Here is a 13,707-nt window from a genome sequence, read left to right on the forward strand (position 1 = left end):
CTGTATGCTTGGCTTTTCAAAGTGCCCACAGAGCTACAATTCCCAGCATCTACTACTACAGTACCCAGGATTCCCTTGGGGAAGCCATGTGCTTAAAATATTTGGTGTGGATGTGTCCAAAGTATATCACCAAAGGCTTCTAATGAAATAAGGATCCATCGGATAAGAAAATGAGTAGAAGTTCCAGTAGGAGGCACCATCCCAAAGGATGTGGAATGCCCTCTGGAAGACAGTCAGAATGTCCCCTCCCCACATCACAGTTCTTATCCAGATCAGGGAGCAGACAGATGCTTTTTATAAAGAAAAAATATGGGTAATCCAAAGCATGTGAGGCAGGCATGCCTTTAATGTTACATGTAGAAAGAACTTTTTCCAGACTTGATGACTGACACAAAGGACTACCAACAAGACCGGCGGAGAGGGACTGAAAGAGACATGAAAGCCTCGGACGTGAGGAACCCAGGCTAAGAACTGTTATTTTGGATTTGTATTGGGAAGGGACAAAAACCGGGGATGGGAGGGAGGGAAGAAGAGAATCTTAAAAACACTCAAGACCTTTAGGTTTGGTTAATATGACTTTTAACTAAGACAAAATGAGAAATCGATGGAAGAGAACTTGAGTCCAACTTAGGAAAATCTATATTTCTTTATAAAAGAGGTAACAAGATGAATAAGATGGTTAAGAGGAGAAATACCAATTTGCTGACACAATTTTGGGAATTGGGATGCACGAGGGGGGGGTGGGGGAAGTCAGGGAATAGGGTTAGGAAATTAAGATTTTCTGAATTTATACATGTTTTTGTCTTCTGTTATTTTTGTGTGTGTTTTGTCTTTATAAAAGTTGAAAAACCAATAAAATTTTTTTTAAAAAAAAAATGTTACATGTAATTTTACTCTGAATAGGGCAAGCATCTTAGGAGCAAGCTCTTTTGAAGTAGTTTTCAGCAACTACGTTGCTTTCTAACAATCATTAGTTTAGCTGCCTTTGTCAGAATTGTTGTTGTTTAGTCGTAATGGTCTCTTAAAACATAGTGCTCACATCAGGGTTACTCCCAAGTATGGGGGAATTTGGAAACGTAGCATATTGCCTGTATTATATGTTTTAGCAATTCCCCTACAGAAAAGGAAGAAGTAAATGGAAGATGGTTAAAATGTATGGTAGGAAAGGTTAATTCTGCCTTGTAGTGAATGGAAGTTATTGCAATTGCCATGTGCAGTTACTCTTCATAACTTCACAGCATCACAAAATACATATAAATGCCACACTCATTGATTGTTGTAGGAGTGCTTCCTGAATTATCAATTTTTATATACCCTGGTTTTTTCATCAAGTGGCACCTTTGCCACGGTTTTCGCTGAACTTGAATGTCTCTCTGTTTCACTTTCTAATTGAGAAGTCTTCACAGTTTGCATTAACATTTCAATTTGTAGCTTAAGATCAGACAGCTTTTCACGTACAGCAATAACACTAAAAAAAAGAAAAAAAATGTTAACACAATACAATTGCACTATCATTACAGTGGTACCTCGGGTTAAGAACTTAATTCATTCTGGTGGTCCATTCTTAACCTGAAACTGTTCTTAACCTGAGGTACCACTTTAGCTAATGGGGCCTCCCGCTGCCGCATGATTTCTGTTCTCATCTTGAAGCAAAGTTCTTAACCCAAGGTACTATTTCTGGGTTAGCAGAGTCTGAAACCTGAAGCGTCTGTAACCCGAAGTACCACTGTACTGTATACATACAAAGTAAAATATACTTCATTGGGTAATAAAAATAAATTCTTTACTAAGATGGTTTTCTTTGCTTCTCTTTATGCATAATTATAGCAGTGTTTTTGTATGGCACTGGTTGACAGAAATGGGGAGGGGGGGAGAGAGATGGTGACAAACAATCCAGAAGGCATGGACTGGGCCTCTTGCTCACTTAACTTCTCAGAAGGAGAACAAAAGAGGAAGGGGAAGGTTTTGGAAGAGAATAAGTGGAAGGCAATATTTTAACACAAACTACCCAGAGCATGCACAAAAATGTTCTTTCACATACAATATAACATGCAGCAAAATTAATACATTAAGTTACCTGTTCAGTGGGATCCACAAATAACCACAATACACATTGGCTGAATTGAAAGACTTGATGTTGGTAATTTTGACTGCTTTTGTATTATAAGCATAAACAAACAAAACCTACACAAAGGAAGGAAAGATATATAACAGAAATAGGTATAGAAATAACACCTCAATTAGATGTTTATTATCCTTGTAGAAATGACATTTAGATTAGTCCATAGATGGACACACTATATGTTGTAAGGTAAAAACTAAAGAAAATGTATTTGTAGAATTGGTACCTAATTCTCCACCCAGCAGATTGCTTTGCTATACTTCTGGCTGAATAACAGAATGTAGAAAATCTTATCTAACTTCTGAAGCCCCCTGCATCAAACATCTTCTCTACTTTAGTTCTGTAGGTTGCTTAAGACACACCTTTCTACACAGGCCTTTGGATCCTTGTGAGAGTGTGAACAGTTTGATTTACCGTATTTTTTGCACCATAACACTCACTTTTTTCCTCCTAGAAAGTAAGGGGAAATGTCTGTGCGTGTTATGGAGGAAATGCCTACGGGTGGCATGCCTACGGATTTTCCTCCTCTAAAAACTACGTGCGTGTTATGGTCGGGTGCGTGTTATAGAGCGAAAAATACGGTACTTTGTCTGCTAGAAATATTTTCTTGTGTTGGGTTTACTATATAACTAATTCAGCAGGAGACCAATTCTTAACCAAGGGAATGAGATAAATTAAAGAATCCCACATTTACTTAAATTGGCTTAGCTTTTTGTATTTTTATTCTACATCAATCAGTGTTTGATTTAATTAGAAAGGAATGCAGCATCAGGCACAACCCACAGCCTTACTTTACTCCATGTAAGGAGTTCATGCTTTATGTTCAAAGAGAGCACCAATTCTGTAATCTTACCATAGTTTCCCCTTCTTTCAATGACCTTTCCAAAGATGGAAGGTACCACTGCACACAGAGTTCCCTGATGGGAGTACTGGTTGCCTTGTTGTCTGAATGAATGTCCATCTCAGAGCTACAAGCAAGACTGGCAGGTAATTTCCATGATGTTTGTCTTTTTGGTAACAGTGCTCCTGAGAGTGACTAAAATTATAATAATTAAGCATAAGTTTATCTTTGTTCAAGTTTTTCTCCCAATATAAAACTTGTTTGAAAAACCATACACATTTGTTTACTCAGAAGAAGCCAAACAAAAATTCCACAATATGTCTGATTTCTGAAGAGCTTTCCTCATGGCAGGAAAATGAACGGGCCTTTTCTGAGTATCACCAATGTTGGTAATCACTCGTGGTTTTTATTATTCTGTATTATTTTGATTGTGAGACGCCTTTAATATTTCGTAGGAAGGGGCCATAAATACAGAAAGTAGTAATAATAATAATAATAATAATAATAATAATAATAATAATAATAATATCTTTATTGTCATTGCCCCCTCTCGGGGACAACGAAATTACTTGGCTGCTCCATCCACCCAGGTAGGGCACTCCACACAAAATCAAAACAACTATAAAAACACTAATTAAAACAATACAGTATAATACAGCAAGGAAGATTAGATGACTTTCAAAGTCCAGGCTTCCCATTCAGGGCCGAGATCGCTCTGGAGAAGAAGCTGTTCTTAAGACGGCTCGTTCTTGTCTTCATCGTCCTGTATCTCCGTCCCGACAGCAGGAGCTCGAAGAGACAGTGACCAGGATGCGATGGATCTTTTACTATGTCCAGTGCCTTCCTATGGCACCTTGTGGCATAAATCTGCTCTAAGGTGGAGAGTGGACAGCCAACAATGCTCTCTGCTGCCTTAACAACTCTGCACAACCCCAACCTGTCCTGGGTAGTACAGCTTCCGTACCACACACATAAGCCATAAGTGAGCACGCTCTCAATGGCACAGTAAATGCTTAAAAATATTTTTTAAGTACTATTAACAAATTACCTTTCCAAGCACAGTCATACTATAGCAAGGTTTTTCAAAACCATATAGCTGTTTTGGAGGTTCTTGAAGGCAGCAGCCAGAATATATAAGCAGATAGACTTTTAAGAATGAATGCAATTCTGCTAAGCGCAGGGTAACTGTTGTGTCAAACACTGAAGTGAACAGCACATCTTCTTTAGCAAATAAGCCTGCACCTGCTTTTGGAACAGCTGTGACGAGAAGATAATTCATGACTATTTCTACTCCAATTCATAATACGCACACATTATAAACACTAAACAAATCATGATCTTATTATTCGTAGTATCGTTTTTATCTCTCTGCAATAATCATTTCTCCACTCTGCATCATTTTCTTTCTTAAGCTGTGGACCAAATGATGTCAAACAAGCAAGCCATTGTTCGTTTCTGTATGTCTCAAAAATCCATACTGTTATATGCAGCAACCACCACCGCTATTACTATTCATTGCTTTCTGAACCAGGACATTTCAGATATCACTAGTTCGTAGTAACTAACTCCAGTGAACAAGTTTGTCATATAGATCTGTTACAAAATTAATATGGTTACTGGCAGGCTAGGCACCAGGCTTTCTGGGACCTTTAATCAGGGAACTGTTCCATACTCCAGGCATTTTAAGAATACTCACATTTGGGATGGGACCAGGCCTACTTTTTCTTATAGGAACATAAGAAGCTGCCTTACCCTGATTGAGACCATTGGTCCACCTAGTTCAGTAGTGTCTACATCAGGGGTGTAGATGCCCTCCCACCATTATACTGAATAATATTCAAGACACAGATGTAGGGTGACGGTCAATACTAAGGAAAAAGCAATTGTATACTCATTGGAATAATAGCATTACTTATATAGCTACATATTGCATTGTATTGTAAGTGTCTTTTTCTTTCACTTTATTATTCCACTGAAAATTTTCAATAAAATAAATTTTTTTAAAAAATACTATGATAAAAGCAATACGGAAATAATTCCAGAAAAACAGTTGTCTGTGCACAGCACACTAAGACAATAGTCTTTCTAAAAAGAGATACTTCCTACCAAGCATGGGGCTCAAGTTCAAGTGTCTGGTTAAGTAAGTATTGTAGCGAATTACATGGACCCAGGGTATCTTCAATTTGCACTGAACGTCTTCAAGAGGAGCGCTTTCAGCTCCATCACTTTCTGCTTTATCTTCATGTGGCAAAGTCATCACAGGAACTTTGTAGCAAACGTCATATCCTTCTGGAAAGCAAAATACATGTTTCACAATTCCAGCTTCAATAATACACACAAAAAACATGACATCAATTAGTTGCTGTTTTTTAAGTTCCACATTGTGCACAGTTTAGCATAAAATAAATTGAAACCAACTGTAAGACAATGGAGCCCCATCAAGACATTTCTAGTTATTGTGGGTTTACTGTTGATTATTACATAATTAATAACAGTGCAATCAGTGTGCATGGAACAAAAAATCCTCTAAGTACTTCAATACAATAATATATGGGGGGGGGTCTGGTTTCCTGTCACATTTTAACACCATGATCAATATCTATTTCAAAGTCAAATACCAATTTTAAGTGGTGAAATATTTGGTCTTAGTAGCCTTTTATAACAATCCCGTATTTTAAACCAGTTGAAAATTGGAAAATTTCTCATTTGCTTTTTTTTATTTATATTATCAACCCATTGTACTTTAGATCAAACTTTCTGAAGTTTGATGATCCATTAATTACTACAGTGTGATAGCACTCCTAAACCAATGAGGGATTTGTATGGGCCAGTTTATTACCTGTAGGAATGCATCAAAACGTGGTGAAACCCCTAATTACCAAATAAGCGATTTGGTAATCTATGTTTCAGCTGATTACTTTAATCCACTCTGCACATGTCTTGGAACAGACACTTGTTTGATCATGCTCTCTCTGTGTCAAACTCTGCTCAGCTGTGTGTTCATTTCAACTCCTATACTGCAATTGTTTTATTCCTCCTCCTAACTGCAGCTGAAACCAGAAATAGAGCTAAAAGGTGCTAATTTTTGAATTGATCAATCACAGATTAGGGCACAGGATGCTGTGCCAAAAGAGGCTCAAAAGCACTCAGCAGTAGCTGGTGCATACTATCTTTAGCTAGGCACTGGTTTACACATTACACACCATGACATTTCACTGCCACATAGTACTCTATACCTCACAACCTGAGATACGGGTGGTGAGCTTATTGACTATCGCTTGGCTTAACAGTACCATGTTGCCACATAGCATGCACACAGGAAACACACCAGCCCATTCTGGGACACTGTCTCCCATATTACTATCCAGCCTGCCTCCTCTGCTTGGTCCCTGATTGAACAGAGGGAGCAGGTTGGAGAGACATTTTGCAGCAGCCTGGTGTGATGCCTGTGTGCTCATCTACAGGGAGAGAGAAAAACAGTTCTGCTATTTATTTTGGCATTTGTACCTCACTTTTTTGTATGATAACTCGTACTTAATGTCTTGTGGAGTATGGTGATCCCTTTTTGTGCAGGTGCTGTTCTTGTGGTATATGTGAAAGTGGATATTTTTAAAATACACCTGCCAAATTAGCCATCTTCGTATGGCTTTCTTCAGTCACTCAGTAACATACGTTCTGTAGAATAACACAAGGCTAACAGACAAATACCAGACAAAAAGTCCTTGTAGGAAGAACTGAGGTCCAGCAGAGCAAATTCCGGCATGTTTTCTTGAGCTCTCTGTCTCATGTTATACAATTTAACAGGCTTCTTTCCAATTAATTGCTGTGAAGTCAGAATAGCTTCACTGACCTAGAATCAAGATGTATTTGATCAGATTTAATTCATTGTAATATGTAGTAGCTTTAAAACTGTAAATCAGAAAATTAGCAGTAAAAATAAATACACAATATATATATATATAATATAAATGGCTGTAGAAATGCTCTGTGTTATTTTGACTTATGCTGTATCACAGTCACTGATAATTTAATTATTATACAAGCAATTTCGAATCAGACCTATCTACCTACATTGCACAGGTGCCAAACTACATGATAGACAGACGTGCATACATATAAGGCACTTAACCAAAAGCAAGCAATGCAACAGTAGGGTGATTTTGTTCCTCCTTTACTGCCTTTAACCTCCTAGGTGCATTTGCACAAGAATAAAACCTCTCAGTCTAGGCCCATACAGTGTATTAATCTGCTAACGACCATTTCCATTACCGCCAGAGTCTTATGACATTCCACGTATGGGAAATAACTGCTTCTAGGTTCCCTGTTATTTTCATGAATAAATTGATTTTTATATGCACTTTACCTTAGTATGTATGTTTTTCTACTCATTGCTTGGCTGGAGAACTGAATTTCAAAATTCAGAAAAGTGCAAATTTGGGGGAATCACTATGAGTTAAGGAGATCCACCTTTAAACTGAACTCGGTCACATTTATCCTCCCTCCCAGGGAGTCATGGAATACTTAAAAATCACTCATTTATAATTACAATTTGAAATTAGCATTAATGGTCATATTACTGAAATTAATTGTTGCTCTTGCTCACGTTTTTGCCATTTCCCAAAAATACAAAAGATATTGACTAATATTGAAAGAACAGAGGATTACACTGAAAATTGTTAAGACCCTATCGTTCTTCCTTCCTATAATGTAAACTGTAGAATGTTTGGTTTTTTCCTCTGTAGGTCAAATTAATAATTATTAAAGAACTATAAGTAAGATTACAAAAATAAGCCCCAAACCTGTGCAGCAGCTCGTATTGCAATCCAGGCTTGCACCCTGTACATTTCCAGGGCTGTAATTTCTTCCGAACTAACACGATGTCTGCTGACAGCCTAAATTTAACGCAAGTTCAAATTTAGTTTTTTTTTGGGGGGGAGGGAATCAATATATTATGGGAAAGCATTTTTAAACAACACAATATACTGTAAAAACTTCTGGAACGTCATGAAGAAAAAATAATTCTTATTTCTTTATGGTGCTGTCCTATGCATGTTGACTCCAAAGTAAACCCCCAATGAGTGCAATAGGAATTACTCCCAGGCAAGTTGATATAAAATCTTAAACTGCAGTCTCTCTATCTTGACCAAAATAGCTATTCGGATGGCTTGTTTTGGAGGTATAAACTTGGTACAGCAGCCACATGCAAAAGAGGACAGAACTCCTGCATGATTAGTAATTGTGAAGAAGAGGGAATTTCTGTTTGCATGAAAAGCTACACCTCCTGGCATTTCCTCTAATACACTTGGCCCCTTAAAATTTGTGCATTAAAAAAAAGACAAGCAGGTAGAGTAAATGGCATGCCAGGTCTAAACATGTGCACCTGAAGAATAAAGTATTACAGTACTTTATAATCCAGTTCTTTGTTTTGTGGTGACAGTGAGAAAAAGGGGGAGATAGGAGTGATATATGCTCAAAGAATACGGTATCAGTTTCTTTGTTCAGAAAAACATGACAACAAGAACGCTAAAATGAATGAAGACAAAAAACAAAGGTTGTTGTTCCCATATATAATATGATAAAACTACAACACTTCTAAATTTTGTGCAAAGCTACAGAGAATCAAAGCTGAAACATTTGACTTAGTTGCTTAATTCTTGGGAAATTACTGGGGGTCCAAAACAGGAGAGGTCCTTCAGCGTTCAGGAATTTAAACAGTCTTTCATTGTTTTTGAGACTGCTTTTTACCACAATTTTACACATAATAAGGAAACAGTTGTTATAATAAAGGACTAGTATAACTACACAAGCACTTCATTGGGGTTTGGATGTAGTGATTCAATAAACTCCACAAGACAAACAAGAGATTGCAGGGGTCAACATAGCTGTCATAGTTCATTGGGAATAAATGTTTGACAAATTCATGCAAAAGAAAAATCTTGATCTATCCCCACTTACCTGGGAACAAGCCTCATTAAATTCAATAAGACTTACTTTGATATGGTTAGAGCATTGTCAGTGGCCATGTTCAGGCATTTTTTTGTGAACTAAAGCTACTGTATGCACATGCCTTTAGTCGAAGACAAATGGTACATACCCTTGGTTTAAATGTTCTTCCCTTCAGTGAACCAGAAGTTGGAGATTCCTCCTTGTTTGTAATTAAATAAAAATATAGCAATGCTACCTCCATGTATGATTTTCTAATCAATCTGCAAAGCAAACAAACAAGCCCACGAAGCTTGTAACATAACTTTACACAAATCATTATGGAAACAAAGTGGCTAGGTTGTGCTCTGGCAACAAGCAAATAGAAGCCGGGGCATGACATTTTGCATGTCACCACAATGCAGGGGAAACACCCACACAATGCACTTCAATGTATCCACAGCACACTAAATGCAATCTTAAATTGGATTTTTTCCCCTCTTTACTGCATTATCAGTGGATTAGGAAAATCCAAATTAAATGGAGGGCAAGTGAGGACTGCCTCTTGGATGAGGACAGTGGCACATGGATGACACAAACAAACAAACATGCACACCTGTGATGCATGAAATCCACTTTAAGCCTCTGTGTGAAAACACCCTTACATCCAAGAAACCTTGCATTCCATTTAGTTCCTGAATAAAGCTTCCTTAGGATTTGCACATAGCATGCTGAGCACTTCAAGATGTACCCATGCTATGTTGGGAAATTGTCTGTGTGTTTGGTGGGAAATCCAGACATTCAGATCATTAACCAACAATTTTTTAAAAAAAAACATGCCTCTCTGAGACCACAGCTCAGCAATGCCCATAAGGGCTCCAGATGTGCATCAGAGCTGGTGGATAAGAACACAATTTACAAGTTGCACTGTAGAAAAAGGGCATCCGTCCTTGCATCCTTACTTGGGGGTAAGTACTGAAACCACTTTGAGGGGGTTTTCCTACAATCAAGTGGTATATAAATTTTGTAAAATAAATAAGAGGCCTGGCTTCTAAGTAAGGGGGGCAGGATATCTGTTAGCCTTTATTTTACTAGAAAAGGACAATAAAAACACCAATTCAAAACACACAGGTAAAAGAATTTGAACAGCTGCTTACCCAAAATTTTGGTAACTACCAAGACTTAACTTTATGGCATCCAGCAAACTCTCAACAGCTACTGTTGATTTATTAACACCCATACAATCAATTTGTCGTTCTATCTTCCCTAAATAGAAAAAAGAGACACACAAATTAATCTGACAAGCTAATGCAGAAAATGCTCAATAGCAATGTTTTGCAACCAGGCGGCATATGAAGATATCAGGGGGGCCTGTTTTTTTTTCTTTAAAAAAGCACAATATAATGCCCTCTGAGGCCCCTATGTACGATGTACACAACACAGGTATAGAAATACTGTGGGGATATGAGCTGCATATTACCTTTCCGAAAAAGAAGTTCTGCTTCCAGATCAAACTCTCGTCTCACTGAAGCAGCACATAGGTCCAGTGCTGTTTCTGTATGTAGGAGGGCTTTTACCCACTGGAACTCAGATTGTGGTTTAGACATGCAAGATAATTCTAGAGTCAATGTATGTGCTAGAAATCAAGAAACAGAAATCAAGAAATACTTGCAAGAAAGTGTTACCCAATGAAGAACAAAAATCAAATATTGTGAAAAATAAAATACATTCCCTTTTCTTTTTTAAAAAATTAAGAGCCAAAAAATTATGTCTGAGTAGCTGACAACAAAAATTAAACATGCTGTGAATGTCACTCTATATCTCAATATTTTGAGATATCTCACATTAGCACTAAATTGACTGCGGATATATTTATAGTTCTACATCTGAGCATATGCAAGGCAGCTGAAAAAGGCAAGTTATAGTAAGTGCAATATTTAGATGACAACAAACCAATAAACCTTACTACAATTTCTCATTTGAAGAGCAGTAATCCTAGACATCCTAGACCAGGCTTCCTCAACCTCGGCCTTCCAGATGTTTTGAGACTACAATTCCCATGATCCCTGACCACCGGTCCTGCTAGCTAGGGATCATGGGAGTTGTAGGCCAAAAACATCTGGAGGGCCAAGGTTGAGGAAGCCTGTCCTAGACTAAACTGTGACAGCCAACAAAAACAGAACTGTATATATTCCTAACCTAGTCTCATTATTTGAGTATAGCCAACAATAACTATAGTTTAAACTGTTGCTTTACAATTTATATTTTTAGTATCTTTCCATTACTGATTCCAGGAAAAAATATTTATGTATTTAAAGTTGCAATTAACATAACTGAAATATATTGTAGTACCTGGATATCAGATGTGCTTTATAAATAATAAAATGTTTTGCAGGACGCTTAAATTTCCTTACCAATTCTCAGTTTGACTTTTGCCAGTAATCTGATATGTGGCAGGTATATGTTTTTCAAAGGCTCCAGTAGAGTTATCAGTGTAGGATCAGCTGTAGGTTTTTCAAGTAATTGTCCCAAAATATATAACTGTTAAAAAGAGTGATTTAGTAATGAAAATTTGCTAATCCGATTACTCTTATACAAACAGATCCCTGCAATTGTCACTGTTATTAGGTCTTTTGAATTCAGAGATTTCAGAGTTATTAAGGATTGTGCTGCTGGAACAAATGCTCCATTCATGTCAGGAATGGCTGTCGGGAGCAGGTCAGCAGTAACTCACATAGCATCAGAGAAGTTAACTCTTTATTCAAAGAAAAAGACAGCTCAGGAGGCCAGACCTAGTGAGCACAGCAACTCTCCCCAGCAGATCGTGCCCCAATGAGGGCTCCTCCTCTACCAAGTTCTTCCCAAGCAATCTGAGACTTCATTGTCTTGCCTTTCTTTGCTCCACCCTCTTCATACTTCTTCTGGTTCTGGGAGACCAGGTTGGAGGGGAGCTGGTCGCACCAGGAGAGAGAGAACCCCTGGCTTCTTCAGCAGCCTGCCTCATCTCTGCCTCCTGGCCCACCTCCTCTCCAGCCCCCACTTCTGCCTCTGATTCTAGACTGCTCTCTGCCACAGACTCTTCCTGCTCACTAAACCCTGTTACCTCTTCAGCTTCCGACACCACCTCCTCCCAGTCTGCTCCCTCTTCCCCCTCTGACCATTCATTGCCATCCCACCACCAGTCCCCTGGCTCTGAGTCTCCTCCCCTTGGGGATTCCACACCTGGTGCCCCCCACTACTCTTCTGCATCCAGCCAGTCTATGACAGTTCATTGCAAGCTAGTAAAGGAATGCGGATTTAAGTCAGGATGGAGAATCCTATGCGACAAACTGGACAATGATGTGAAATGAAGATTGTTGGGACCTCACTGGGCTTGCAAAGAGTCCTGGCTGGTGCTTTGAAGTGTTGCTGATCAGCAAGCTTGATGTCACCACCCATCAGCTGACAGTGACTTCATGCCTGCTTTCCCACTGGAAGCTCAGTGACACAGCCAATCCAACAGGCTTGAACTCACTGCCTATCAGCTGATGAGCAATGACTGCAAGCCTGCATTCTGAAGGGAACAGCTGGGATCCAAAAATGTTGGATTCATACCAATAGTAGCCTTCTCTCATCTAAACTGAGCCTATTAAATCCCAAGGAGCCGAGTCAAAATTGACTCCATTCTTTGCCCCATGGCATTTGACATTGCTTCCTACATGATCACATTTTAAGAGCCAAGCTACACCTGACACTAAATGCATCTTGTATCTAATGTGCATGCATGGTGTAGAAATTTAACTCATTTCTCACCTGTTGTCATCCTAATGAATCTAATATTTTCATTGGGAAAGAGGAAACCCTTCATTGGGGTTTTCCTCAGAACTATAGCAAGGGAAGAAAGAAATTCCCTCTCACACTGAGTGTTAAATTCCCTCTGATCCCACTGAATAGCCAACACCCACCTCACATTTAATATCACATATAGTGTGGCACTAAAGACAGACGGAGTTGTTGTTTTTACCCCTAGAACTTCAGCATGGTCTTTCCATATTGCATGGACTTGTGTATACCTTTACACCGTAATAAGACAGTAAACTCTATAACAAATTTAAACTAGCATTAAATCATCAGAATGCACTCACCTGTTGGACAACAATTGTGTGTGCCATAATTAATACATCCATTTGATCAGTTTTAGACGTCTGATTATCTGAATCCTCTCCTGCTTGTGTTTTCATTATGTCAGTCAGCAGAAGCATACTCTGCACTAGTGTTAAAGAAGCTGGTGGAGAAATCAGAGTCTTTTCTTCAAGTAACCTGATGACATTCTATAAAAACATAACAGAATACATTCATATGCAGTTACAGTCTAGCGGAGTGTTTCTCAAATGTTTCTCAAAAGGCGGAGGAAACACAAACCAAGCAGATGCAGAAAAATTAAATGAAAATCTAGGATGTCAAGGAAAGACAAGCTGGGAAGTCTTCATATGATGGGACGTGACTAGAGATGTTCTATGGTTGTAATAGGTACCTACTATTCTATTAGATGTTGTAAAAGGTAAAGGGACCCCTGACCATTAGGTCCAGTCGGGGCCGACTCTGGGGTTGCGGCACTCATCTCGCTTTATTGGCTGAGGGAGCTGGCGTACAGCTTCCAGGTCATGTGGCCAGCATGACTAAGCCGCTTCTGGCGAACCAGAGCAGCGCATGTGTCAGGGAACTGCCATCGGAGCATCAGGTGGTGGAGGGTCTCAGGGAGGAAGAAAGAGACTCAACAGCTGAGGCAGGAACCAGCAGGGGGAGGAGTGAATCTCTGAGGGAATGCGAGCAGGAGGGAGGG

At 38.9% G+C, this 13,707-nt stretch overlaps 1 protein-coding gene across 2 annotated transcripts in view; it reads right to left on the reverse strand.

The window, feature by feature from the left end:
- The window catches only part of CFAP54 (cilia and flagella associated protein 54), a 116,199-nt gene that overhangs the window by 10,826 nt on the left and 91,666 nt on the right, over positions 1–13,707 (reverse strand). For both annotated transcript variants that reach the window (XM_081209623.1, XM_081209624.1), the window contains 12 exons: positions 13,010–13,195; positions 11,300–11,426; positions 10,366–10,521; positions 10,043–10,151; positions 9,058–9,169; positions 7,763–7,855; positions 6,672–6,813; positions 5,070–5,252; positions 4,012–4,220; positions 2,976–3,158; positions 2,078–2,184; positions 1,315–1,468 (listed from right to left, as the gene is read on the reverse strand). In XM_081209623.1, the coding sequence (XP_081065749.1) occupies positions 1,315–1,468; positions 2,078–2,184; positions 2,976–3,158; positions 4,012–4,220; positions 5,070–5,252; positions 6,672–6,813; positions 7,763–7,855; positions 9,058–9,169; positions 10,043–10,151; positions 10,366–10,521; positions 11,300–11,426; positions 13,010–13,195 (1,761 nt within the window). The remainder of the gene's footprint in view (positions 1–1,314; positions 1,469–2,077; positions 2,185–2,975; positions 3,159–4,011; positions 4,221–5,069; positions 5,253–6,671; positions 6,814–7,762; positions 7,856–9,057; positions 9,170–10,042; positions 10,152–10,365; positions 10,522–11,299; positions 11,427–13,009; positions 13,196–13,707) is intronic.

This window comes from Podarcis bocagei (assembly GCF_964188305.1).
Source record: "Podarcis bocagei genome assembly, chromosome: 10".
In the NCBI taxonomy this organism is placed as follows: Eukaryota; Metazoa; Chordata; class Lepidosauria; order Squamata; family Lacertidae; genus Podarcis; species Podarcis bocagei.